This window comes from Haliotis rubra, unplaced genomic scaffold (genome assembly GCF_003918875.1).
Source record: "Haliotis rubra isolate DU_JTF1 unplaced genomic scaffold, ASM391887v1 Scf2428, whole genome shotgun sequence".
Taxonomy (NCBI): Eukaryota; Metazoa; Mollusca; class Gastropoda; order Lepetellida; family Haliotidae; genus Haliotis; species Haliotis rubra.
Genome location: NW_025766479.1, coordinates 1 through 27,875, shown reverse-complemented (window position 1 = coordinate 27,875; position 27,875 = coordinate 1). Strand labels below are relative to the sequence as shown.

At 41.8% G+C, this 27,875-nt stretch overlaps 2 protein-coding genes and 1 long non-coding RNA gene across 3 annotated transcripts; 2 read left to right on the top strand and 1 right to left on the bottom strand.

Moving 5' to 3' along the window:
• Positions 1-350: 350 nt before the first annotated feature.
• On the bottom strand, positions 351-19,281 carry LOC124278873. The gene is made up of 3 exons (XR_006899201.1): positions 19,269-19,281; positions 18,767-18,781; positions 351-450 (listed from the first exon to the last, which is right to left on the bottom strand). It is a non-coding gene; the product is annotated as an uncharacterized LOC124278873 (long non-coding RNA).
• Positions 2,885-3,995, top strand: LOC124278872 (BTB and MATH domain-containing protein 36-like). Its single transcript, XM_046714655.1, has 2 exons — positions 2,885-3,658; positions 3,709-3,995. The coding sequence occupies exon 1, from the start codon at positions 3,009-3,011 to the stop codon at positions 3,624-3,626; it is 618 nt and encodes a 205-aa protein (XP_046570611.1). The 5' UTR covers positions 2,885-3,008; the 3' UTR covers positions 3,627-3,658; positions 3,709-3,995.
• On the top strand, positions 5,584-7,333 carry LOC124278871 (BTB and MATH domain-containing protein 38-like). Its single transcript, XM_046714654.1, has 2 exons — positions 5,584-6,996; positions 7,043-7,333. Exon 1 carries the CDS (start codon positions 5,656-5,658, stop codon positions 6,532-6,534), a length of 879 nt encoding a protein of 292 aa, XP_046570610.1. The 5' UTR covers positions 5,584-5,655; the 3' UTR covers positions 6,535-6,996; positions 7,043-7,333.
• Positions 19,282-27,875: the final 8,594 nt, after the last annotated feature.

The following is a 27,875-nucleotide window of genomic DNA, read 5'->3' as shown; positions in this document are numbered from 1 at the left end:
TAAAGTTTGAAATGAGGACCAGTCTGCCTTGGAAAAAAAATCATCTTGTATAAGATGGAGAATCAGTTGGATAAGTTTCTGATAGTATCGTTGGAAAGTGATCACTTCCACAGAGGTCATTGTGGACTGACCAATCAAATTCATTAAGTAGAGTGGACTCTGCAAGAGACAAATCCAGAGAAGAGTAGGTGCCGGTTGCAGGATGCAGATAGGTGCTTGAATCATCATTGTATATACACAGGTCGTTATTGGAGATAAAATCTTCCAATATTTTAGTATTTGTTATACCACCCCAGAGTGGATAATGGCCATTGAGATCACCGTTATAATGCGGGGTTTAGGAAGTTGGTCATAGAGCTTGAAGATCAGCCTGCTGGAGTGTTGAAGAAGGCGGAATATATAAAGAGCATATTGTAAAGGCAACATGAAGAGTGAGTCTCACTGCAGCGGCTTGAAGATAAGATAAGATAAGACTTTATTATCCACGTAGGAAATTTGGTTTACATTCATAAGAACTCTGGAGCATTTAACGATCACAAAATATTGCATTTACAGTATTAAATCACAATAGTAATATTAAGATTGACAACAGCAATGTACATTATTAACATAAGTACTAAACATTTAAAAGTTAGCTTCATGCACATAAGGGCAATGTACGCAATAAAAAAGTGAAAACATGTGAGGAGTAAAATGTTAAGACTTATTAAGAAGTTTGATGCTGCATGGTACAAATTATTTGGAGGGTCTATTACGTTTGTAAAGATGAATTTGCGGCGGCCGGAAGGAAGTAGTTCAAAATGATTATGTAAAAGGTGGGACATATCATCCAGAATTGCAGATGCTTTCTTTTCAACCCGGGACTCATATAGGGCAGTTAAGTTATGGAGGGGAATGCCGCAAACTTTACTAGAAAGTTTCACAATTGAGTTGATTTTGTTTTTTAGCTTCAGGGGAAGATTACCGTACCATGCTTGTAAACACAATGTGGTAACACTTTGGATAAAAGTTTGATAAAATAGGTTTAACATGACTTGGTCAACATTAAAAGAACGCAGATTGCGGAGAAAATATAGCCTTTGTTGACCTTTACAGTATAAGGCGTGAGTATTGGCTTTCAAAGACAGTTTATTGTCGAGTATAGTTCCCAGATATTTGTACTCCTCTACCACTTGCACTTCCTCCCCGTCGATGAGTACTGGTTCTAGAAGTTGTTTACTAGTACGAAAGTCTATAATCATTTCGTTTGTCTTTACAACAGGAAGTGAATCTATCAATTTCGTTTCTGTAATCTAGTTCAGAGCTGTTGAGGAGTCCTGTTAATGCGGCATCGTCTGCGAACTTGAATATGAGGGAATTGAGTTTATCACTCATACACTATGATACAGTCATTTGTTAGATTAGTTGATTAGATTATATTAGTTGAAAGTGTTACAGGGCTGTGGATTACATTCTACCGAACAAGGATTGAAGATCCTCCAGTGGCCCTATCACCCGGACGTGAGAAATAATGATATGCATTGAACTGAAGGAAGATTAAAGTATCTTTCAGATACGTTTTCTGCAGACAGAATGCTGACCGTACCAGATCTTTGACTAATAGATGTAACTCATTAAATGCGATCCGTTTGATGTTTTTAACTTCTCCTGCTGAAATTGCAAAGGGATTTAGTTTTAATGGAGTCTTGTCGAGAGTCTCGATAACCAAAAATCGTGGCCAATAATCGATAGACATGGAAGGTCGATGTTGATCATCGTTTTCAAGTGGACGTTTGTTTGTTTTGTTAGGAGTTTGATAATCCATGGTTGTTGTTATATTGGTTCGTCATCCAAGCTCCCCACCCACCATGGAGTATCATATAGACAATGCTAATAACAAGTGGATTTCCGACTTGCAGCACCAAGGATACTTGGATAATATACTCCAGCAGAAGAATTAAAAATACTTAATCCACCTGATTGGCCCATGAGCCACCGCCTTCTGGGCATAAGATTCTAGGCAATTTATAGAATGAAAGTTCTAATTTGAATTTCGGAGGAAATATCATTAAGCCAAGACTTTTGATAGTGACATCTAACAATATAATATATTTGTGCAGGACAATAGACATGCACAGGGCTTGGCATGACCACCCGATTGATTGAACCGGGCCCATTCAACCACCCGTCTAGGTGAAGTAAGGGGCGAAGTGGTGTGTTGGACAAAGGAACACTGTTCCTGGAACCAGTGCCCTCAACCACCAGACTCCCTTTCTGCAACGACACAGGGGCGCAACCCACGGCAAACAGGTTGCCCAATTCAGTCGCTCCTTGCGACCAGCAATGGGGTGCTATGGACTATTTGACCCCGGGTACACACGGGGGTTGAAGAGCTCTTAGCGTTACCCAACCTCCACCACGAGGAGGTGGCTCTTCATGGGTGCCACTGAAATATGAATGTCCTGTGCGCGATTGATACAGGTAAACAGAAAGGGAATTCTCTCGACTATAAATGGGCTTCGGCGACAGAAAGTAGTAGTGAAAGTAGTCCCCTTTGATGGGCGTGGCTTATCAATTTTCATTCATTGAGAAATGAATGCAATAACCCGTGACCAGTTCAGCCAATCAGAATGCAGGACTTACAATGAACACAGCGAAAATGTCATTATATATAGCTCAGTGAACCAAACAAATACAGTCAGCAGCTGTGCCGAATGAACACTATGTTGCAAACATTATATTTTAAATATTAATTTAACGAACAAAGAATTTGCCGCCACGCAACATCCAAATGCATGTGTAACTTGCTCCATTTGAAGCTGGCAATATTGACGCATACAGTGCAGGAATGCAAGCAAACCAGTTTACCCGAATGAACTGTCCGTAAATAAAACTTAACTTTTGTTGCGCACAAAAGGTAAATCGAAAGTGGGTTTCTAGGAATTACAAACATATTTCCCGCACCAAACAAACCGCCATATTGCAGTCATCAGCACCGCTTGATCTGATCATAGTTTCAAACAGGAACAATGGCGACCTCTTGCACTAAGAAAGAAGGAACTCCGGGCCCTGACGACTCTGCGTTCCGGACACAGAGTGAGCTGAGTGACGTGGTGATCGTTGTCGAAGGAAGGCCACTACACGTGAATAGAAGTGTTCTATCTCTCATATCGCCTGTATTCCTGAAGATGTTCAACGGGGAATGGAAAGGGAAGGCTGAAGTTCCTTTAGCAGACAAAAAGTACGATCACTTTGTGGAGCTACTGCTGTGTGTCTACCCGCCACATGGCAAACTCATCTCTATGGAAACGCTTGATGTGGTTCTACCACTGGCTGACGAATACGGGATCGAGTCTCTCAAGCTGCGGTGTGAGGCTTTTGTCCTCGCACGTTTCCAGCACAGAATTACGAAGTTCAACAATCCACCCACCAAAGAGTTGGTTCACTTCCTTTACCTGGCGGATAAGTACAAACTGAAGACACTTTTAGAAGAATCTGTGGAGAAGGTGATTCTCCGACCATATGACGGGAAAGGCGGTGTTAAAATGTTGAACGAATTTGGATTGCTGTCAGTAGAAGTTAAATATAGGATTACATCTGAAAGACTGTGTCTGCTTGAGAAACAACAGTGTCCTTTTTCTTTATAAGGTGTAAACAAGGCGGCGGCTGCCTGTCTTAAGAAGGCCATGGCTCACTTTATCTTCGATCCAATAGTACAATAAATAATAGTTTACAGAACCTGGAACAGAACCTTCGAAGAAGCCTCCATTTTGTACGAGCCTCCAGCTGAAAATGGCGATATCCCTCCAGAGGACTCTGATCAAACACCACAGGATGTATATTCCTAGTGCAACAGACACTACTCGTGGTAACCAAATAGTTGATTATGTTCGACTGATTGTGGACAAATGTATGAACGGCTGTCAATTAGGAAAAGCAAGATTTTATGGATGTCAACTTCTTTATTATGAATAACACGACGTTTCAGAGTGTATGCTTGCTCCTTCATCAGGGGATGAAGGAGCAAGCATACATTCCGAAAAGTCGTGTTATTCACAATAAAGAAGTTGACATCCATAAAATCTTGCTTTTCCTATGTATTCCACCTCTAAATGACCTTCAAAGATTTGGGCTGTCAGTTAGTGAAATACGGTGAAATAGAAGTCCTTTCCAGCAGTGTTCCTTCGATTGTCGATTGTAACAGAATTCGTAACTTATCCATACATAAATAAATTTTTAACGTTGCTTTGTGTTAATTCCAATATGCAACACAAGATTATATGAGGGGGTTTCCTATTCCGTCACCAGTCCAAGGGAGACAACTGTAACTAACCCGTGTATGCGGTCCGCGTATGTTTTGATTTTCACGTTGCACTTTAGCACAGTGCACCACAATCATGCAAATACAGATAGTTCGTCGTTGACTTGCTAAAGTATTCATTGATAATACTTTCGTTAAACAGATTGTTTAATCCCAAGTGTAGCATATGTTCCCACAGGGGGTAAGCCCTGTCTGTGCTCAACCATCAACCGATGTGTTCGTCGTCATCAACTACCATTTCCTCGATAGACAATCGATCCCGGTAGAGAGTGAGTCCCAAACTTTGTAAGATTTTGATATTTCCAAGTAGCAAATGTTTATGAAATCGACTTGTCTTATAAGCTGAATACTCATGGATTATAACCCCCATATCATTTGGTCATGACACGTTATATTTTGTTTACGTTTGAAGCATTTCGGCGCGAATCAGAAAAGCCAAGAAGTCGACTACTACTTGGAAATATCAAAATCTTACGAAGTTTTGGTCTCACTCTCTACCGGGATCGACTGTCTATCGAGGAAATGGTAGTTGATGACGACCAACTTCCGGTTGAGCATAGCCAGGGTTTACCCCCCGTGGTTCCATTTGACAAGATTACTAGTTGTCACACTTATTTTTTGGTGGAAGCTGGTGATAAGGTGCCTCCCTCTGAGAGTGGGTTCGAATCCCGGGTGGTTGGGACTCATCACTGTACTTTACCGAGAAAGTGTGATTCCTAATATAACCCGTTACATCTGAACATTGGGCAGTCATACATCTGGGAGCTATATATGACGTATGAAGGTAAGAATGTAATGGTTTCAGCGATACTAGTTATGAATCTCCTGTGCACGATTGATACGGGTAAACAAAGGGAATTCTCTCGACTGTAAATGGGCGTCCCGGACAGTAATTAGTGATGATAGTAGTCCCCTTTGATGGGGGGAGTGGCTTATTGATTTTCATGCATTGAAAAATGAATGCAAAACCCGTGACCAGTTCAGCCAATCAGAATGCAGGACTTACAATGAACACAACGAAAATGTTATTATACCTCAATGAACCAAACAAATACAGTCAGTCCATAATAAAACCACACCTATGTCGATTAAACACTTTGTTGCAAAGATTATATTTTTATTTTTATTTAACGAACAAAGAATTTGCTGTTGTAATGACGCCAGGCATCATCAAAATGTGCGCATAACGTGCTCCATCTGGGGCGCTAAATATTGACGTATACAGTGGAAGGGAGACAACTCCAGTCGAATGGTATTAAAGCTAAATCGAAAGTGCCCGTATTTCCAACAGCTCATCCGCCATATTGAAGTCAGCTGTATACGTTTCTCTGGGTTCTGGTCGTTTCTAAGGAACAATGTCAACGCCAACATCGTCAACAGCAGCCAAAGCTGAAGCTTTGGTCGCCTCCGCTACTGGTGTAAGTGAAGAGAAGAAACCAGCTACAACAGCGCCTGATTACTCCATGTTCTCTACACCCAGCTCTCTGACTGACGTGGTGCTCGTTGTTGAAGGGAAGAAACTACACGTGAGTCAAGCTCTACTTTGTCTCGCATCCCCTGCTTTCCTGAAAATGTTCGAAGGTGACTTTAAGAACAAAACAGAGGTTCCCATCGCGGACAAGAAGTATGCAGATTTTGTTGAGTTCCTGTTGTGTATTCATCCGTCCACTTGCAAACCTGTCCAACGAGAAACACTGGACATTGTCCTGCCCCTTGCTGACGAGTACGAGGTCGAGTCTCTCATGCAACGGTGTGAGCAGTTTGTCCTCAATTTGTTCCAACTCAAAGATGCACAGCGATCAGATCCGTCTAATGTAGAACTGGTTCACTTTCTCTACCTGTCTGACAAGTATAAACTGAGTGCTCTTCTGGACGCCTGTGTTATCAAGGCGAAATACAGAACCTACGAGGGAGAACACGGCATCAAAACTTTGCGGGAATTTAATCTTCTGTCTGCAGATACCAAGTTTCGTGTACTGTCTGGAAGAACGAGTTTGCTTGAAGTAACTTTAACAGGTGTACAAATGTTTAAGCAACGATTGGATCATATTGTGACTCCTGAGTGTAACGGATGTTATGGTCCAGTGTATAACCATACCTCTCCAGGATGCAGAGTTCAGTTGAAATCCGACCTGTTAGCTTACTTTGACAAACTCACAAGTTACTTTAGGGAGGATCCACGCTATGTGGAAGTGTCCGAGGGTCGCAAATTGGCTGTGAAGCAGGCAAAATAAACTTTCCAAAAAATACGTTTTGAAAAGGTGCAAGATGAACTGGGAATATGTCATACGAGGGCTGTCTGGAAGAACGAGCTTGCTTGAAGCACCCTCAACAAGGTTACATGCTTGTAAGCATTTTTTTTTATTACATTGTGGTTCCTGATTGTCACGGATGTCGTCGACCAGGACTCAAGCATACTTCACCAGGATGCAGAGAACAGTTAAGATCCAAGCTGTCATCTTACATTGACAAACTCACAACGTATTTCAAGAGGGATCCACGCTATGACCCGAAACAAGCGGTACAAGATGCAAAGTAAATGGACATTTCCTAACAAACACGGTACATGGGGTACAAGGTTGTGTCTGTCAAGTGATGTGAATTGTTTTGTCCTGACCTTGCAGATTAATACAAACTGAAGTCAGTAATGTGTAGTCAAACTGAAATACCCACCTATGATGGACAACAAAGATGATGTGAACAGTTTACCTGAATCCCAGCGTCTATCATCGGATATTTAAGTTCAAGAAATGTCTGAGAGAATATGATTAATGGAAGAACCTTGTTGCTGCCATTCGAGAACCATAGCATAATTTAGACCAAATATCAAATCCTCAGTATTATGGGTGTCTTGAGAACTGATAAACGTTTCAACTTAGGCCTAATCGAGCAGGTTTAACCACCATTCCAAACTGTCTCTGCTCAATATGTGTAGGCACAACTTAGCCACTACCAAGAATTTCACGAAAGCGTCAAGATGTATCCGGCCAGTTAAAAAGATATACCTTTCAAAGGGTATGGATTTGTTCAGAAGAATGCTCTGCTATTGATGTCATGTATGCTACATTTGCTGGTGTGTTTTGTGATGTGCACAACAAAATTAAATTGCTGACTCTCAGCAGCCAGGAAGAAAATGGGAATTACAATACAAGACACACCGCTGCGCGAAGTGGAGAATGAAGAATCCAGTATCCAGCGCTCATCGTAAGGAGTATCGGTTGGCAAGATTTGGTGAGATGGCGTGGAGCGTTGTTCCTTATATCAACCCTTGGGTTTCCTGGGTATTTATACCGTATAGATAGGTACAGATATTGATCAAGTAGAGACTGCATGGAGTTACTATTTTCTCTCTCGCACAAATCACAGGGTACCATCAACACGTGTACATTATGTGCTCAGAACCTGTGGTTTTTGAACTTATGAAGCCTTATCTTGACAGTCCTTGTCAATCTTTCAGTTTGTTTAGCTTTTGTTGAGGTTTATATTATCCAGATGACTGGACTTGTTTGTTGTTTAACGCCGCACTCAGCAATATTCCAGCTATATGGCAGCGGTCTGTTAATAATCGAGTCTGGACCAGACAATCCAGTGATCAACAGCATGAGCATCGATCCACGCAATTTGGATATTAGACATGTGTCAGCGAGTCAGCGAGCCTGACCACCCGATCCCGTTAGTTGCCTCTTACGACAAGCATGAGTTACTGAAGACCAAGTCTAACCCGGACCTTCAAGGGGTGATGACCACTGAGACTACCCTTGCACAGCTGACTCTGTGTCCGTCTTGTTACCAAGACTTACTGAGTCATGTACACAGGACTACACAGGTTATAGTAAATTCCATATGTCCCTCACTGTATAATATACTGATAAAGACAAACTCGTTATGACAACGAGTATGGATGTACATACATGTAGTATTGTTATGTAGGGTAAAATGGGGTTTAAGTTCCACATGACAACGTGCATGCGTGTGCATGTATGGCAACTTGTACTAGCCCAGACTTAGGCTCACTTTACAGTGCTAGGTCACTGAGATACCATGCCGCAGTTATGCATGAATACCCCCTCTCATACACATTATCTTCCGAGCCGACCAGTCCTTGTTGTACCCATTCATACCGAGCACCAGGCAGGGACCTGTAGTAGTCCTACTGTCAACTCTTGTGTCCTTGTGTGTGGAATAATGTTTTCAGATGTGTTATGAGAATCTCTTATACACATATATATAAATATATATCTGTGGCAGTAACAGATTATGTATATTTTAACATATTGTAAACTGATTAGAATTCATGTAAATAAATGCTTTAAATTTCATTGCACAGCTTTAGTCATTTTATTTTATCATGATACTTAGCCTGCCTTAACTAACTATCACCCACAGCCAGTTCACTGAGCATGCTTACCGCATGTTTACCACACAGCACAATAACATAAGCCCTTCCCCACCTACGTCCTTTTGTCTTTATAGCCAGCTTGGGCAATCAGCTAAGCTTTACACTTTTACACATTACAAGGTTTGTGGTCACTCCACATTCAATTGTCAGATGAGCAACATTCCAAGTGGATTTTCTTAAAGGTCACATGCAACGTAAAACACAACTTTGCAGATTCTGATACCTTTCGGTATGGACTTACCAAAAAGAATCATCAAAAATGCAAATTCAACTTATAAAATTGAAAAAAAACGCGATGAAAAAAACCGCGCGAAATCGGAGTTCAAACGATTCACTAATTTTCCCCCGACTTTTCGGAGGGAAAACGGGTTTCAACAGCTGGGCTGCGCTCATAGCATGTGCGCAGTGAAATAGGTTCGCGCAACTTGGAAGCGGGCTGTCCGGTGAATACTCGGTGAAGGCTTTGGTGTGAGCTGTTTTCCTAATGTTTTGTTGATATCTCACAGGCGCGAGCTCTTTATATGTTATGACGGTAAATAAACTGTTTATATAATTTCATTTGTCTGTTTCACCACACGTTCTTCTTACCGAGTCACTTTCTCAGTTCGATACTTAAAGGTCACATGCACCCAAAAAATCAAACATAATTAAAACACAATTATCACTTATTCATGACATATAATATACATTGTAAACCAAAAGTCACTGTGTTCTTTAATCTGATTGGTTGAAAAACGTGATCAAAAGGTATTTGATTCCCGGAAATTCTCTGCGTATTAATACATAAAAACATCGCTCACACCATTGTATTGTTACGTCGTCAGCTGTGATGACGTCATTAAAATCATTAAAATCATTTGTGACGTAAAGTCCGAATGACGTCACAAATGAGCAGTTCCAGATGCTACCATGGGAGACAGCCGAAACGGCCGGCTGATGACATTTCACTGCTGTACCCGTACTCGATGTCAATGAGAGCAGACACAAAAAACGTGTGTGGACCTTTCGGTTTACTTTTGTGTTTACAATGTCGATAAACATCATGTGTTGGCGAATTTCCGGCTGACGCCGTCGGTTCCAAATGAATTCCCGTGCTTCAAATACTCAATAACACCCGGAAATTCGCCAACACATGATGTTTATCTCCTAATTGCTGGTTATGAAAAAACATATAAACAAAATTATAAGCGTACAATCGCAAATCAAAAGTGCAATATTGTGTACTTGGGTTTACTTCCCAAGAAACGAAGCAGCCGGGATACCGAACCCAGTCAGAGCGGGTGGGTGTGCACTCAAGTGTAACGGCTGGTTCATTAGCAGATGTCCTCACGGCTCATTGTGTGTGTATATATAGAGATGTTGGGTTTTGTAAATACATGCTCATTTTATGTGTATAACATTTTGCAATCAACAGACATCATAACATGTCATGTGTTCAACTATCACACCTGCCTGTCTGTGTAATTACATAATGTGACAGACCGAACTCGGGTCATAAATCAATGCGTTTTGTTTATGGTGTATAGCCTGATTGGTGTTAAGTTCAAATTGCATGTAGTCAGTGATCGCAGTTGTGTATTGAATATTGTCATTAGCAGACAGGCAGGCAGACACACAGGTGTCAATAAAACAAGACATTGAGTTTTGTCTGTGACAACGACATATCTATATCACAGTTAGAAATTGTGTCAACGCTAAATAATGACATTGCTTTTAAATTTTTGTGTGGAAGCTGCAGTGGCTGAGTGGGTTAGACGGCTGACTTTGTGTGCTGGCCAGTAGGCGCCTCACTCTGAAAGTGGGTTCGAATCCCGGGAGGATGAGAGACTCATCACTGTAATTTACTGAGAATCCCGAATTTTACATGTTACATTTGAACATATGACCTATGGCAGGTATGAAGGTAAGAATGTAATGCTTTGAGCAATACTGAAATATGAGTGAGTGAGTTAATATTTAACGTCACATCGGCAATATTTCAGCCATATAGTGACGACAAAAAGTTATGTACCAAGAATAAACGTATGTATACTTATTTAAAAAACCTGCCAGCGAAGGGCAGTATAACGACTAGAATATCACAAATGGATTAAAACTAGTTGAGTTCAGTGTAAAATGTTAAGTCATTTCAAAATAACACGGGTCGGTGGGGTAGCCTAGTGGTTAAAGCTTTCGCTCGTCACGCTGAAGACCCGGGTTCGTTTCCCCACATGGGCACAATGTGTGAAGCCCTATTCTGGTGTCCCCCGCCATGATGTTGCTGGAATATTGCTAAAAGCCAACAACAGAAGGTAGATCACCATGCTAGGCACCATGGGAACTTGCAGTATATTTGCTTCCTACATGGATCCTAGCTGGATTTACACCATCCCCTCAGCCGCTGGCGATGGAAGGGAAATTTAACCACAATTTAAAAGAACAAATATTCTACGTTTAAAAACCATGGTTGAGCTAAATTGACTTTGAAAGTTTTGGGACTTACGTACCCCTCAGGAGGACAATAATTTTACAATACTTTAACCCCCTTTGAGGATACAACCACTAACAATCGCAGTTTGCTAATTTATACTACCATTGATAACAAAATGACATTTATCTATTTATAAAACATATTGTTCAAAATTTATCTAATAATTCAATTTCTTTTAAAATTTCGATAATTTAATGATAATTTACATTATTAAAAAAGATCCTTCATTGTTTTGACACTGAAATATTTATCCCTTGTGATGGAAAAATCAATACAGCAGGACTGTGATTCCCTCATCACAAGGGGTGCAAAATGGAGGATCCTCACCTTCAAGTAAATACTCGTGTGTGTATAGAGAATGGCCAATACGGCATCGTCTTAGACCTCTTCAAATCTGGACTGACAACCCAAGTAGGTGTAACCAATAGTTGGTTTTATTGCATGTAATATATTGATACCTACTTGGGTGTCCTACTTCTTCTGCATAAGATCCCGGATGTAACTTCTTATAACTGGTTTATAATCACTGTAAGGTATCAGAAGTGGTGTCACAGATTTGTTGAGAGTGGCCTTTGCAGCAGAATAGGCCACTGTGTTACCAGTGATTCCAACATGGCTGGGCAACCAACAAAAGACGATGTCATATTGGCCAGTAGCAAGATCATTTTGCAATTCAAGTATTTCAATTAAAAGTGGATGTTTATATGACATATTCTACCATGACTTCAGTAAACACTGGATTGTGATTGGTTAATTAAAGTCATTCAGAGGTATATAATCACGTTATACAGGTCTCTGTTTTCCGTGCGCAATCATACATGGTTTACGGTAATGCACTATTTTTGTCTGCCCACTAGATATCTAACATGGCGGACACCAAACAACCTACCGATGCATCGATAAATTACGGCGATTTACTGTCGGAAATTACACATATGTCTTTAAAGATGGATTTAGCGATGACGGGCTCGACTCACTACTTGCGTATATCACAGCAATAGGTGTTTATACATACAAAAGTACTTCGAAAGCATGGAAACAAATATTCAGTCGAACAAGATCAAAACATCGTCTGCTTTCCGAATAAAAATTCAGCAAAAACAAATATGTTTACGTTGATTCTATGTTACGTCAGAATAGATCCAGCAATAGACTGCTACATAATTTCCGTGTTAAATTTTTTATCAGCTTTCGTCAACGATATCGCCACTGAGCGTTCGGTTTTAAATTAAATTTAGAGCTAATATAATTTCGTTATATACCTCTCATTTTCCCTCACAGTAGGTTTATCTCCTAATTGTTAATAGCCTGAAGGCAAGAAAGAGAATCTGAAAGAAAATGTATTGTTTATATTTGGATTGTTTATTGATATACTTAAGAGCAGATAAAATGGCGTTTGCTTCGGCTGTAAAGATGGAGCTGTTGTTTGGCAATCTAGAAGAAACTGTTCTCGATCCAATGACAGTGGCACCATCCTTGGATCCATCTGTGAAGATAGAATTATATACTCAGCAGCAAAAGAAACGTCAGTACGAATTCAAAATTAGATAGGCACTGTAATCAAATCATTACAGAAATAGACATAATAAGCGGATCAAAACCATTTTTTGTGTACAATATCTTGACACATCAATGAATAACTCAGCACAATATCAAGACATTACGTGAACGTTTGTAGTCCATTCAGACACTTGACTTCAGTATCTAGTGTGACCACCATGAGCGGCAATAACTGCAGCACAGCTTCTATGCATGGAGTGCACCAATCGATTGATGAAGGCCATTGGCACCTGGAACCACACTCTGAGAAAGGCCTGGCGCAATAAATCGGCTGTGCTCGGCCTTGGTATGACATTACTCCTCTGAAATTCATACCAAAGATGTTCAATTGGGTTTAAATCAGGACTAATGGCTGGCCACTGCATAATGTTGACACCGTTCTGCTGTAGGAAGTCCCATGTAGCTCTGGCAGTAAGGGACCGGGCGTTATCATGCTGGAAAATGTTGTTCCGGGGACGTGCGAAATGTATGACGTGGGGTCTGAGACATTGGTCGATGTAGCGCACCGTTGTGATGCCGCCTCCTCTCCCTGGACCACTCTCACTCTCTGGTTCCACCCCATACCATGATGCTTGCACCTCCCCATGAGTCTCTTTCCATAACACATTGGTCTGAGTAACGCTGGCCACGTCGTCGCCATATTCTTGTTTGCCATCTGCAGTTGATACGCAGTCCCGATTCTCATCTGTGATCAGAACAGTTCTCCATTGCCTGTATCGCCAGTTTTGGTGTTGTTGACCTGGAAGTGATGGCGACGGTTTGTGCAGTGTGGCCAGCTTCAAGTCTTCCTAGCGCCTTGTTCCTCTGAGTTGTCGTGAGTCGCGGCATCCTGCTGACGTTGTAATGTGAATGTTTCAACAAGGTTTTGTTAATGTAAGATCTACCTGCGGTCTTACCAATTGCCAAGGTGGCGAAGAAAGCTGGCGAAAAGGACATATATATATATCTTTAAGGTCGATATTAGCAGCAGAAATGAAAGGTTTAATTCTTATTCCTAGAGGCGGAATCAAAGAAGACTTCTTATTGAACAGATCCTCATAAAGGGGATGAAAAACGCAGCTGAAGGCAGGGTTGGACTCATTTGAATATAGTTTTGTGATACATTGTGATGATAATTTTATTCTGCGGTATTTGAGAGATGGCTCATCAGCCTCCACATACAGCCTGTCGATAGGTGATGTTCTAAAAGACCCAAGACAAAATCCAAGACCTTGATGGTGGATAGAATCTAAAAGTTTAAGGTTGCTTTTGCAGTCTCCACGTTAAACGATCGAACCATAATCGAGTTTAGAACGAATTAGTGCTCTATACAAGTGAAGGAGGGTCAACTGATCACCTCCCGACTTAGCATTGGAGACGACTTTAAGAGATCTAATGCCTTCGGGCATTTTGCCCTAAGATATTTGATATGAGGTAGAAACGTAAGATGATGGTCAAATATGATACCCAAAAATGTAGCTTCCTTAACTACTTTAATAGGAGTACCCAATAGATGTAAGTCTGGGTCCTTATGTGGTTTATATTTACGACGGAAATGGATGCAGTTAGTTTTAGATTCAGAAAACTTAAAGCCATTTCGTTCTCACCAATCATTAATTTTATTGAGACAGAGCTGCAACTGTCTCTCAGTCGTGTGCATATTTTTACTCTGACATGATACGTTAAAATCATCAGCAAGTAATGACCCATCAGCATTTAACACTTTCGATAAACTATGTATTTTGATACTGAACAACGTTACATATGTCGCCGACAGCCTTTTATTTCTCTATCTTTCCATCAGAAGGCTGCTTCTCCACTGTCTGATATAGGGAGTTGTACGTGCTACCCGTATTTGGCTCACCACCAAAAGCACGGGCTTCTACACCTGTGACGTATGACAATTTGAATTCACATTCAATTGTCATCCGTCAGCCATCACACATGTGTGGCTGACACAACATCTTCCTAATGTTGTATTTCATTCACAGGTAAGCACCCTCTCTATATCCTTTCTCTATTTCATAGTGCTAAATATCTAATTATTATCAGTTAAGTATTTTAAGTTAGTAAACATTGTTACCGATCGCGCATAAAGTAAACATATCTATCGCGTATCACTTACTAACTTAAGCACAAGCACGTAAGACAGTGTGTGAAAGTATAATTATATTATATTTTATAAACCTTTTATTATCAACACCAACTGTATATATGTTTAGCAATAATATGATGCATCAGCTTTATGTGACGTCATCATGTAAACAATCAACATTATTCAATTGCTATCATAATTATAACGTATGCCACTGTGCTATTTGATTATCAATTGAATAATTAATATGCCTGATTGATTGACATTCAATTGTCATCCGTCAGCCATCACACATGTATGGCTGACACAACATCTTCCTAATGTTGTATTTCATTCACAGGCAATAAACAAGATGTTTCACACGAACGAGGGTCTCCGTCCATTATTTTGTCTGCTTGGCAAGACTCGGGCCGGAACCCGCGACAAATTGGCGCCCGAACAGGGACGGAGTCAATCAGCCTCGTCAAGGACAGTGACAACGACTTCGTCGGCATGACCTATATCATCAACATGACCTACATCGTCAGCAACATCGTCATGGTTCACCGTCTACACATCTTGTCAACCAACTGAGGTACTACATAAGAACTCCTCACTCACATCGTTCACGGAGCAACACATCGTGAAACAGGTTTTTTGACTTGCAATACCGTAAATACTGTGATGAGCTCGTGTTATGAACTTCTGTGAATTTACATACATAAAGTTCTGCATAACGAACCAACTGCGATAACTGTTATCAACTGATCAAGTGGTAACTGTTCATCTGTGAATATCTGCGATTATCTGTAATGGACATCTTTTGACATTTATCATCAGAGACTTTCATATACTTCATAGACATTTCACATTGTTTCACCTATTTACATTGCATTTATACATTGAATTCTTATGACATTTTTGTCTTTGTATTTCTGTGTACACTTGCTGTGATAATATTGATTGTGCAATAATATATTTATTCGTCATGATCAAAATATCATATCATGCACAGCTTATGCTACTGTGAAGCAACTTAGTTCAGCTTAGTTAGTTTAATATTGGCTTGGCTGGTTTAAGTCAACTTAGTTTAGCTTAGTTAGTTTAATATTAGCTTAGCTGGTTTAAGTCAACTAAGTTTAGCTTAGTTAGTTTAATATTAGCTTAGCTGGTTTAGGTCAGCTTAGTTTAGCTTAGTTAGTTTAATATTAGCTTAGCTGGTTTAAGTCAACTTAGTTTAGCTTAGTTAGTTTAATATTAGCTTAGCTGGTTTAGGTCAACTTAGTTTAGCTTAGTTAGTTTAATATTAGCTTAGCTGGTTTAAGTCAACTTAGTTTAGTTTAGTTTAGTTTAGTTAGTTTAGTTTAGTTAGTTTAGTTAGCTGAGGTGGTGTAAGTTAGCTTAGTTAGTTCCCTATAACAAGTTGGCGTCTGTAAAAACGACGAAGTATTCTTAGTGTTATATTACTAGTGCAATATTGTTTCTTTACATTATGATTGTGTGAGCGCATCCGTCACATACACTTGCACTAACAGGTCATCGCACTCGCGTCAGTTATCTCGTTGTTCACCGCGTTCGCGTTTGTAGGCACTTTGTATAACCTTAAACTTGTAGCTTTATCAAAACTTAGGGTCTTCATTCTTCTCTCTGTCCTATAGGTCTATCCTCGCCTGTCCTATTGGCGATTACCTCCCTTTGCTTCCATTCCAGCTGAAGTTGTTTTGTTCTTTCTGGGATTGTTTGCGTTGCTTCATCAGTAATTTTATTACTCTTGTTGTGCCCTTGGTGTCTATTTATTAGGTTCACTTTCGGTTGACAGCTAGAGGTTTATATTTTTGCATTCTCTGGTGTTTACATTTCTGTACCCATTTTTGGTACACTACCGTATTACCTGTTGTAAACATCAGTTGCAACTTACACTTGCATTTTCACTTTATGTGAACACATGTGTTAGTATTGCATACGCACATTGTACATATATCACTCATAGTACCGTTACCATGGCACAAGGAGGTGAAGATTGGGAAGTGAGATCGGAAGTGATCTCAGAAGAGGATGAAGCTAGGATGTTGTCATACCTACAGAAGACTGGGAAATACAACATACAACCTACTTCTTTTACTTCTACACCACACATCAAACCCAAGCCATATTCTTCTTCCTTTAACCCTCGCACTCCTAGTTTTCCTTCTTATGTCCCTACACCAAACTCCTTCGCCATTCAAATCAGCTCTACCCTCCTCAACCTTGGCCTGTATACCAGCAACCACCTCGCATATCCTTGTTTTCAGGTGAAGATCCAATTCCAAAAGGAGAGACTACGTTCGAGAATTGGAAGTTCGAAGTCAGTTGCCTTATGAAGGATGAGAGTCTGCCTTCTTCAACACTCACTCAAGCAGTCCGGAAATCGCTCAGAGGAGACGCTGTTCGTCTACTTGTATCCCTCGGGGAGTATGCCACCATCACAGACATCGTGCAACGTTTGGAAGGACCCTATGGCACCATTGTCACAGCGGAATCCCTACTTCAGGAATTTCACCAGACCTTACAGCAGGAACGGGAATCGGTAGCATCATGGGCGATACGATTGGAGGACTTGCTTCAACGTTCATTGGACAGAGGAGCCTACATGGATAATCGCGGAAGGAATGCCATGCTCAGGAATAGATTCTGGACTGGACTGAGGAATCCACACTTGAAGGATGCCACACGACATGCCTTCTATTCAACAATGGATTTCGAAACCTTGCTACAGACAGTCAGGCTCATCGAACAGGAGCTCTCCAACACTCAACCTGTTAGATCCCGGCCGCCACGTAGCACCCATCAGCCACAACAGACTCTTGGATTCTCACAGCCACTGGAAGGATCTACCACTTCTTCCCCCACAGATATCTCAGAGCAACTCACTTCCATCACCAAGAGACTGGAGAAGTTGGAGACAGCTCACCGGAAACCAACGTCTGATAACCAGATGCTACAACAGATTCTCGACCGGTTAACAGTGTTGGAATCCCAGAAGGAGAATCCACCTAGACAAGTCCCTCTGCAACCATCACGGTCTTGAGGCAGAGGCAGGGGAGGAAGAGGAAGAGGCACTGGCAGAGGAAGAGGAAATGAAGCTTTAAACTGATTCAGCCTACTTCAGCGGGGCATGCAGAGGCTGAAGACTTTACTAGCCCCTCAAGTGACCTACACCAAAGGATGATAGGCAAGGCGAATGAGGCATCAGTTAACATCGAAGAGTTGGATTGTGAAGCTTTGATTGATCCTGGATCCATGGTCTCCACTGTATCGGAAGGATATCACAAGTCAAGTCTAAGTCACCTCCCATTGAAGGCACTCACTGACTTTGAAGTGGAAGTAATGGCAGCAGGTGATAACATCCTTCCCTACACCGGATAGATAGAGGCTAACATCTACATCCCTTTTATCAACAAGAACTTCACACTACCACTACTTGTAACTGGTGACACGGAGTACAACAGAAGAGTCCCTTTGGTAATCGGCACCAACCTTATAGATCAGGTAGAAGCTTACTTGGAACCAGTCAACAGCGGCATCCCTCCTTCATGGGTTACAGCTCTCCGGTCCCAAGCCTCTAATGGAATCATCGGTCAAGTAAGATCCACAAATAAGTCCCCTATTAATGTTCAGCCAAACCAGATGATGACTGTTTATGGACTTGTTCGACATCAACCCGGAAGAACAACAGCAGTTACCGAGCGCTTCGACTTGGATTCTGATCTACAGACAGGACTTTCGGTATGCCCAAGACTTGTAGATGTTGGAAAACATGGTAACTCTTCAAGGATTCCTGTTCGAATTTGCAACTTCTCAGCAAGAACCATCACCATACCAGCCAAGACAAGACTCTGCAAGTTACATGAGGTCCGTGTACTTAGCCAAGTACCTATTGATGCCTTACCACTGAAGACCCAGACAAATGCAGAACCGACTCCAGCTCCAACAGTTAGCATCGACCTTTCCAACAGTTGTCTAACAGATGCACAAAAGGACCAGGCCATGACTTTGCTTCAAAAATGGGATTGCATCATGTCGAAGAACATCTTAGACTTAGGACACACCACTGCAGTTCAACATGAGATAAATCTCACTGATGACACCCCATTTAAGGACCCTCATCGTCACATACCACCTGGAATGTTTGAGGAAGTGAGGGAGCATCTTCATGAAATGTTTAGCCTGTGGAGCCATACGGGAGTCGCATAGCCCTTTCTCATCCAACGTGGTGCTTGTACGGAAGAAAGACAAGACTCTGAGATTCTGTTTAGATTTTCGCCGGATTAATCAGCGGACCATTAAAGACGCCTATTCCATCCCTCGGATTGATGAGACACTGGATTGCCTCTCAGGAGCATCTTTGTTTTCAAAGCTGGATTTGCGCTCAGGATATTGGCAGGTGGAGATGAAAAAAGAAGACAAGAAGAAAACAGCATTTTCAGTCGGCCCACTTGGATTCTACGAGTGTAACAGGATGCCGTTTGGCCTTACCAACGCCCCAGCTACGTTTCAACGTTTGATGGAAAAATGCATGGGAGACCTAAACCTGAAGGAATGTCTCATCTATCTTGATGACGTCATCATTTTCTCCAAAACGTTTGATGAGCATTTGGAACGCTTGGAAGCAGTATTTCAACGTCTCCATGACAATGGACTCAAGCTCAAGCCATCCAAATGTGAGCTGTTCAGAGACCGAGTGACATATCTAGGACATGTAGTCTCTTGCAATGGAATAGATAGAGACCCAGAGAAAGTCTCTGCACTGACGACCTGGCCAACTCCAACTAATGTCCATGAAGTCAGAAGATTCTTAGGCTTTACTGGATACTATCGCTGTTTTGTCAAGGACTTCGCCAGAATTGCTCGGCCACTGAATGATCTCCTGACTGAACAACCCAAGAAGAAGAGAAGGAACTCAAACCCTGATCCCAATTGGAAATGGAACGATGAACACCAGGAAGCATTTGACACCTTAGTCAGGCACCTCACGTCACCTCCGATCTTAGCCTATGACGACTACTCTCTTCCTTTTGAAGTCCACACAGACGCCAGTATAGAAGGACTTGGTGCAGTGCTCTATCAGAAGCAGGACGGGAAGATGAGAGTCATCGCTTATGCAAGTCGTGGTCTGAGGAAAAGTGAGAAGAACTACCCTGCTCACAAACTGGAATTCTTGGCACTGAAATGGGCAGTCACGGACAAGTTCCATGAGTATCTCTACGGTAACAAATTCGAGGTCAAGACTGACAACAATCCTCTAACGTATGTCTTGACATTCGCCAAGCTTGACGCTACTGGTCACCGATGGCTAGCTGCTTTGTCAACCTACGATTTCATCATCAGATACCGAGCTGGAAATACCAACATGGATGCTGATGGATTATCAAGAAGGCCAGACTACTCTGTTAGCCAGGAGACACACATAGAACCAACCTCTATCAAGGCCATCTTCCAGGTTCACCACACTCCTTGCATAGCAGCTGAGAGCCTATCCTTCAACAAAGAAGCTGTATGTCCTGAAGATGTTGTTTCATTGACTTCAACTTCATTGTCCTGGAAGAAGGAGCAGCTCAGTGACAAGCATCTCAAGCGTGTTCTCCATCTAGTCAAGCAGGGTAAAAAACCAACAGCACGCCAACGTTCACTGGAGGATCCTATGGTCAGAAGACTACTCCAAGACTGGGACAAATTATCAATCAAGGATGGGATATTGTACAGACAAGTCAAAGGCACAGATGAACCTCAACAGCAACTTGTCTTACCTTATCACAAGATTACGGATATATTGAAAGCCCTCCACGATGACTCTGGACATCAAGGACGAGACAGGACCCTTTATCTAGCTAAGTCAAGGTTCTTTTGGCCTGGAATGTCCGAGGAAGTGGAGAATATGTGAAGAACTGTGGAAACTGCATCAGACGCAAGTCCAAGACTACAGTGAAAGCTGCACCTTTAGTCAGCATCAAGTCATCACAACCTATGGAACTTGTGTGCTTGGATTATCTGAAACTTGAGGAATCAAAGGGAGGCTATGAGAACATCCTCGTTATAACAGACCATTTCACTCGTTATGCCACCGCCATCCCAACTCGCAACCAATCTGCCAAGACAACTCGCGAGAGTCCTGTTTGACAACTTCCTCGTCCATTATGGTTTCCCAGCCAAACTTCACAGTGACCAAGGGAGAAACTTTGAGGGAAATATCATCAAGGAACTGTGTCAGTTAACCGAATCAGGAAGACCAGAACAACACCTTATTCATCCTCAAGGGAATGGTATGACTGAGCGGTTTAACCAGACTTTGATGAACATGTTGGGCACTCTCGATGAGGAAAAGAAAAGTGATTGGACGACCCACGTTCCGTCCACTGGTACACTCATACAATGCCACCAGACACGAGAGTACAGGATACACGCCATTCTTCCTCATGTTTGGGAGACACCCTCGACTCCCCTGTGGATGCCTTTCTCGGAGTTAGCCTTGGAGAAGGACAAACAACGCACACTCAGTATGCCCAGAACCTGAGAAAGAGGCTACAGTTTGCCTATAGCATTGCCTCCAAGGAATCCAAGAAAGCTGGTCATCGCCACAAACAGAACTATGACAAGAAAGTGAGAGAATCACTTCTTCAACCCAATGACAGAGTGTTAGTGCGCCTAGTTGGACTCACAGGAAGAAGCAAACTTGCTAACAAGTGGGGCAAGGAAGTCTACATCGTCCTGAAACAGCCCAATGAAGATATTCCTGTCTACACTGTGAAGCAAGAGTGTGGTAAGGGGCCACTGAGGACTCTACATCGCAACATGCTCCTACCACTCCAATCTGTTTCCCTACAGCCAGCTCTGCCTACACAAAGGCGTGACTACCCACGCAGCAAGAAGTCTGTTTCCCTTCATGTGAAGGATTACCAAGCTGCACATGAAGCCGAAGATGACAGCGAGGAAGAAATACTGCTGCTTCCAAGACTCAGGAGTCAGGTAGGTGCAACTGATGTCCTCTCAGCTGCTGGATCAGAGTCTTCCATCTCTGATCGTGGTCACATCTCATGTGATCAACCCGCCGATGTCAGCTCCTTAAAGTCTCAACAGCACTCACCTGGATCTTCTGGACGTTCTCTTGCAAGAGTCACCGACGCATTGCCAGAGGTTCTAGAGCACTATCCAGATGCAGTTATCTCCCATGACAACACCTCAAGTCCGGCTTCAACGTCGAACCCATGTTCACCTGCGCAGACAGAGGATGTTGCTGTTTCTCCTGTCATTGAGGATGGACAACATGCATCTCCTACCCACACCGACACTCCAGAGTTGGGGAGGCCTACCCGACTTCGGGAACCGTCCAGCCTGGATGAGGGATAACCAATGGATCATCAACTTCGGATCGACCATCAGAGAAGATACAGAAGAGGAGGAAGTTTTTGTGTGATGTACTGCTCATTGTAAATATGTTTGCATTTTGTGGCTCTTTGTTCAGTTTGGTTTTGCCTGTTCTTATCTCAAAGTTTAAGAACCATTGAGAATTCCATGGTTTTGACCTGAAGGAATATTTCAGTTTCTGGTTTCTTCTGTCCCAAGACATGAATCTTTGCAAGCGTCGTGGTTTTATTTTCATCATTCGTTGGGGCTTCATTTCCTTTGTCCTAAATGTTGGGGACAACATTTTCCAAAGGGGGGGAAAATGTGGCCGACAGCCTTTTATTTCTCTATCTTTCCATCAGAAGGCTGCTTCTCCACTGTCTGATATAGGGAGTTGTACGTGCTACCCGTATTTGGCTCACCACCAAAAGCACGGGCTTCTACACCTGTGACGTATGACAATTTGAATTCATATTCAATTGTCATCCGTCAGCCATCACACATGTATGGCTGACACAACATCTTCCTAATGTTGTATTTCATTCACAGGTAAGCACCCTCTCTATATCCTTTCTCTATTTCATAGTGCTAAATATCTAATTATTATCAGTTAAGTATTTTAAGTTAGTAAACATATTGTTACCGATCGCGCATAAAGTAAACATATCTATCGCGTATCACTTACTAACTTAAGCACAAGCACGTAAGACAGTGTGTGAAAGTATAATTATATTATATTTTATAAACCTTTTATTATCAACACCAACTGTATATATTTTAGCAATAATATGATGTATCAGCTTTATGTGACGTCATCATGTAAACAATCAACATTATTCAATTGCTATCATAATTATAACGTATGCCACTGTGCTATTTGATTATCAATTGAATAATTAATATGCCTGATTGATTGACATTCAATTGTCATCCGTCAGCCATCACACATGTATGGCTGACAACATCTTCCCTAATGTTGTATTTCATTCACAGGCAATAAACAAGATGTTTCATTAATGAACGAGGGTCTCCGTCCATTATTTTGTCTGCTTGGCAAGACTCAGGCCCGTTCGGCCACCTTTGTCGCCGGTTCAGGCCTGAGTCCGCCACAAGCAGACAAAAATAATGGACGGAGACCTCGCTCGTCAAACATCTTGTTTATTGCCTGTGAATGAAATACAACATTAGAAGATGTTGTGTCAGCCAACATGTGTGATGGCTGACGGATGGCAATTGAATGTCAATCAATCAGGCATATTAATTATTCAATTGATAATCAAATAGCACAGTGGCATAATGCTATAATTATGATAGCAATTGAATAATGTTGATTGTTTACATGATGACGTCACATAAAGCTGATACATCATATTATTGCTAAAAATATATACAGTTGGTGTTGATAATAAAAGGTTTATAAAATATAATATAATTATACTTTCACACACTGTCTTTATCGCAGCTTGTGCTTAAGTTAGTAAGTGATACGCCGATAGATATGTTTACTTTATGCCGATCGGGTAACAATATGTTTACTAACTTAAAATACTTAACTGATAATAATTAGATATTTAGCACTATGAAATAGAGAAAGGATATAGAGAGGGTGCTTACCTGTGAATGAAATACAACATTAGGAAGATGTTGTGTCAGCCATACATGTGTGATGGCTGACAGATGGCAATTGAATGTGAATTCAAATTGTCATACGTCACAGGTGTAGAAGCCCGTGCTTTTGGTGGTGAGCCAAATACGGGTAGCACGTACAACTCCCTATATCAGACAGTGGAGAAGCAGCCTTCTGATGGAAAGATAGAGAAATAAAAGGCTGTCGGCGACATACATATTATCACATAATCATAATTATGGCACAGATAAACCTATATATCTAATTGGAACTGATGCAGTTTAAGCATATTTATTACCCAGGTGGTCAACGTATGGGTAGTTGCATATTAATCTCGTACGTCACACGAGCGTCGTATCGCGTTGACCTGTGTCGTAACAACTTGACCTGAAATTCTAACGATTTGATTGGATAACCGATGACCTCTCAATTAGGTCACATTCTGATGTAACTTTTTTTCATTCATAACAAACACGCGAATTCATTCATTCTACAACTTAAATGCATTGTGGAATAAACATTGCTAACGCTGCCGTGTCGCTGTTTAATTGTGAGTCGAACTGAGACATTATATCTGTCTAAAAACATAAACGCAATGTTTCCACTAGTGATGTTAGCCGAATGAAGCAACTGGAAACCAAGAAACGAGGTGCAACAGAGTAGTTTACTGTAGGAGGCTGTACGAGGCGATGACAACTGACATGCATCGCGGACGCCGGTTACCATGGCAGTGACGCCATGCAAATATTGTACTACAGTACAAAACTCTTCCGCAACCTCTTTATGAAACCGGTTTCGGTTTGAAACCAAAACATAACAAAAATACGCCATTTTGTCAATTTAAATGCATGTAAGACGGGTAATAAATAATACTGTTCGGTTCGATACATAACGAATTATATCGAATCTCAGACCTTCCTATGTTATCTTGGTAAGATACCATAGGAAGCTGACACTGCTTCGCGTATAATTCGTATGTAATGAGACCTCGTGGTAGTATTCTCTATGTATCATATAAGTATGTTGGTATGAATTGGTGTGCAGAAAAAAGGTCATCGGCAAAAAATTCCTAAATTTGTCGAGGAAAAAATTTCCTCTGGAAACAAAATAAAAAGTATTTTTGAGTTTTTCATACTTTTTCATAGCGTTTATTGACTTTCATGTATTCATACAACAAATGTAAAATAGACAGATCCTGTATACATTACAGAGAGTAGTATAGGGAATGGGGGTTTTGGACCAGTTCCAACCAAAGTCTCTGCAAAGCCTTATTTCACAAGTAAGGCTTTGGTCGGACCCTTAGCTCTTGCTACCATTACCCCTACTATAAAAAAGTTTGGGACGATAGCGGGATCCCCAGCCTAGACTCGAGGTATGGCTGGAGTGTGTTGGTATCCTGGGATTGCATCATCCAATACTGGGCTGCGTCTAATGTGCCGCTATGACACTATGCCATGTTTACCTCGATGAAACAGTTTAATGTGAATCGCCTATGATCTCTTTGGTGTTTGTAATAAAGGCTTGCTGGGCTTTTTTCACCCCTTGTTCTATGTACTTTTTTCTCATCCTCACTGATAGCAGACTTACGAGACTTGGATCAATCTCTTGTTTCATTTTGTTATATTTTGTGAGTTCAGAGAGGATTGAACTAAACTCCTCCTCTGAGATCTTACTGTCAGTGAGTGCAGTGGAAATACGCCACTTACCGCGTTCAGCTTTGCTTCAGCCAGAACTCTGATCTCATCGTGTTTCAATGCCCACGATGCAGTCTGGCGCGATGCAAACTTAAGCACCAACCCTAACACCCCTGCCACCCCAGCTGTTATTTCAATGCCTAGCACTCACGGGGCAGCCACGATGGTAGCTAACAACCCAACACCTGCCGCCCCAGTCCCATGCTGGTTGCCATAAGGGCAGTGTCAGCCCCGCCCACGATATTGAAAGCCTCTATGGTACTTCTTACACAGTGCTTTGTCGCTGTCGCGTTCTTGTTCTAGTTGGCGCTTTCACATCACATAACTGTTTCAAACGAACCCGCTTCACGGTTTCCAGGGTCTTCGCCATTTCTTTTACGACTGGGTATAGCCCCATTCTGTGTGCCTATAATATATCTGATAAAATATTTTTAATTGGGTATCCGGTATGCTATTATGATCTAGTTTCCAACTAGTGTTCTGGTACTAGTTCAGGGATATAGCTCAACCCTATAATATATTTTAATTGGGTTTTATTTAACCTTCGACAATGTACTTAAAGCCGATAATACTTAGATTAGCGACGTGTAAAAGCGGGTCTTAGCTCTACTCCCATTAAAGAGACAAACCCCTCAAGACTTGGTACAGGGTCGCTTCCTCGACACCTTAATAATACGGCAACGTTGGTTATTACACCTGTCTTCCCACTGTATCACCATATCATCTATAATGTTAAGATGCCCAAGAAACGGGTATCTCCGAGATAGACGCCTATGATGAATGTGAAGTTTTCCAGCGACATTTCTAAAGACCTCTTGGTGATCAAGTAATTTGATCTCTGTCTTCACCTTCTCCCTGGAAGTTAACATGTTGCCCGAAAGGGTTTGGTATTGGTGCGATATATACATTAGAGTCGTCCGAACTAACGCCCTCCTGGCAGAACTAAGCGCTGGGTCCGAAACGAACGCCCTATAAATTATGCCGTTGTTCTTAATCTCGAGATAGTACCATCTTGTCTCAAGGTGATATAAGGTGCAGTGAGGGTTAAGTTGAGTAACCATTCAGGCTCTTTAACATCTGATAACGGCATCCGCCTATATATGCGCGGTTCTTTGAAGTGCAGGATGTATAAGGTGCCTTCCTCACCAGGTTGATCGAATCCCTCCGTGATCACCTAGGTCGTTAATCGTAGTGTTGGGGTGAAGCCAAGACATTGCTATAATACCTATTAATGATATAATTTCCAACTGGTTTTCTGATAATAGTTCAGGGGTGCACTTCACCCCCATGAAGTGTATGTTGTCGGGTAGGAAGATCTTGGTTAGTGATATAGTGTCTTCCACGATCACGGTGACACCCTGCAGACTGGTTTTGAGCTCCATTACCCACCCGCATCGCAAATGTTGCAAACGTGATACTGTTGTTGTTTCCAATCGAGTTTGACCCCTTCACGCATTTCAACATCATCCTGGCGATGGTTCCCCTAGGTAGACTTGGATGACCAGTGTTGAGTTCGCTGGTAGACTCTCCAGGATATTGACCACGCCAATTCAGACACCAACTGCAATACCACGCTTTTGCATGCCCGCTTTTACTCAATAGCATGTGGCTGCCATACTGGCGAAAGTGGGCTGATGACTACGCTTACGCCTCTGAGTCGGACGTAGTTTTCACGAGCAGGGTTCCGTTGTTCACTTACTTTGTTTAGGTGGTTGTCTTTGTTATCCGTGGAACACGTGGGGAGCCGAGCCTAATATTGAGAAACCAGTCGGCTTTATCGGATAACAACACCCACTTGTCATCATCGGTGAAGACGAAAGTGTATATGGCTTATTTCTCGCGACGGTAGTGCTCTCTCAACATCGGTTAAGTCAACAGTTTGCCCCTCAACGATGGGTATATCATCCATTTATCATCACCGTGCGGACTAGGGTGTACCGAGTGTTGACAACCGCCTTGAGGTATCTACTATATCACTTAGGTTGCTAGTACCACCATTGAGGGGACTTCAACGCTTTGTAAATGCTGTTTTTCAGTTGCAAAGCATACAATTTACCATCTACCCGGGTCGCCGAATCCGGCTGCGGTGTCCCCGGTATCGAGATCCCCACATTGATGCATTTTTCAACTTCATTCCAGGACCTTGTGCTGGTCATTTTATGTGCAGCTGCTATGCTGAGGTATCCTATATTCACGCAGATTATGATTTATATCTAACAATCGATATTATCAGCTCAGGATGTTGCCCTGCTTAACTCTCTTTATACTGTCGAGGTGAAAACGACTCAGTTCTACCGTCAAGCATTTCTCCGCTTTTCACCATTACGCGCTCTCAGTATAGTGGAAGGGTGACCCCTTTGAATGTTGTCAGTTGTGCTAACCTGGCTGGAGA

Excerpts from the sequence above, each read along its gene's own strand:
- LOC124278872 (XM_046714655.1), top strand. The coding sequence starts at position 3,009 with ATGGCGACCTCTTGCACTAAGAAAGAAGGAACTCCGGGCCCTGACGAC.
- LOC124278871 (XM_046714654.1), top strand. The coding sequence starts at position 5,656 with ATGTCAACGCCAACATCGTCAACAGCAGCCAAAGCTGAAGCTTTGGTC.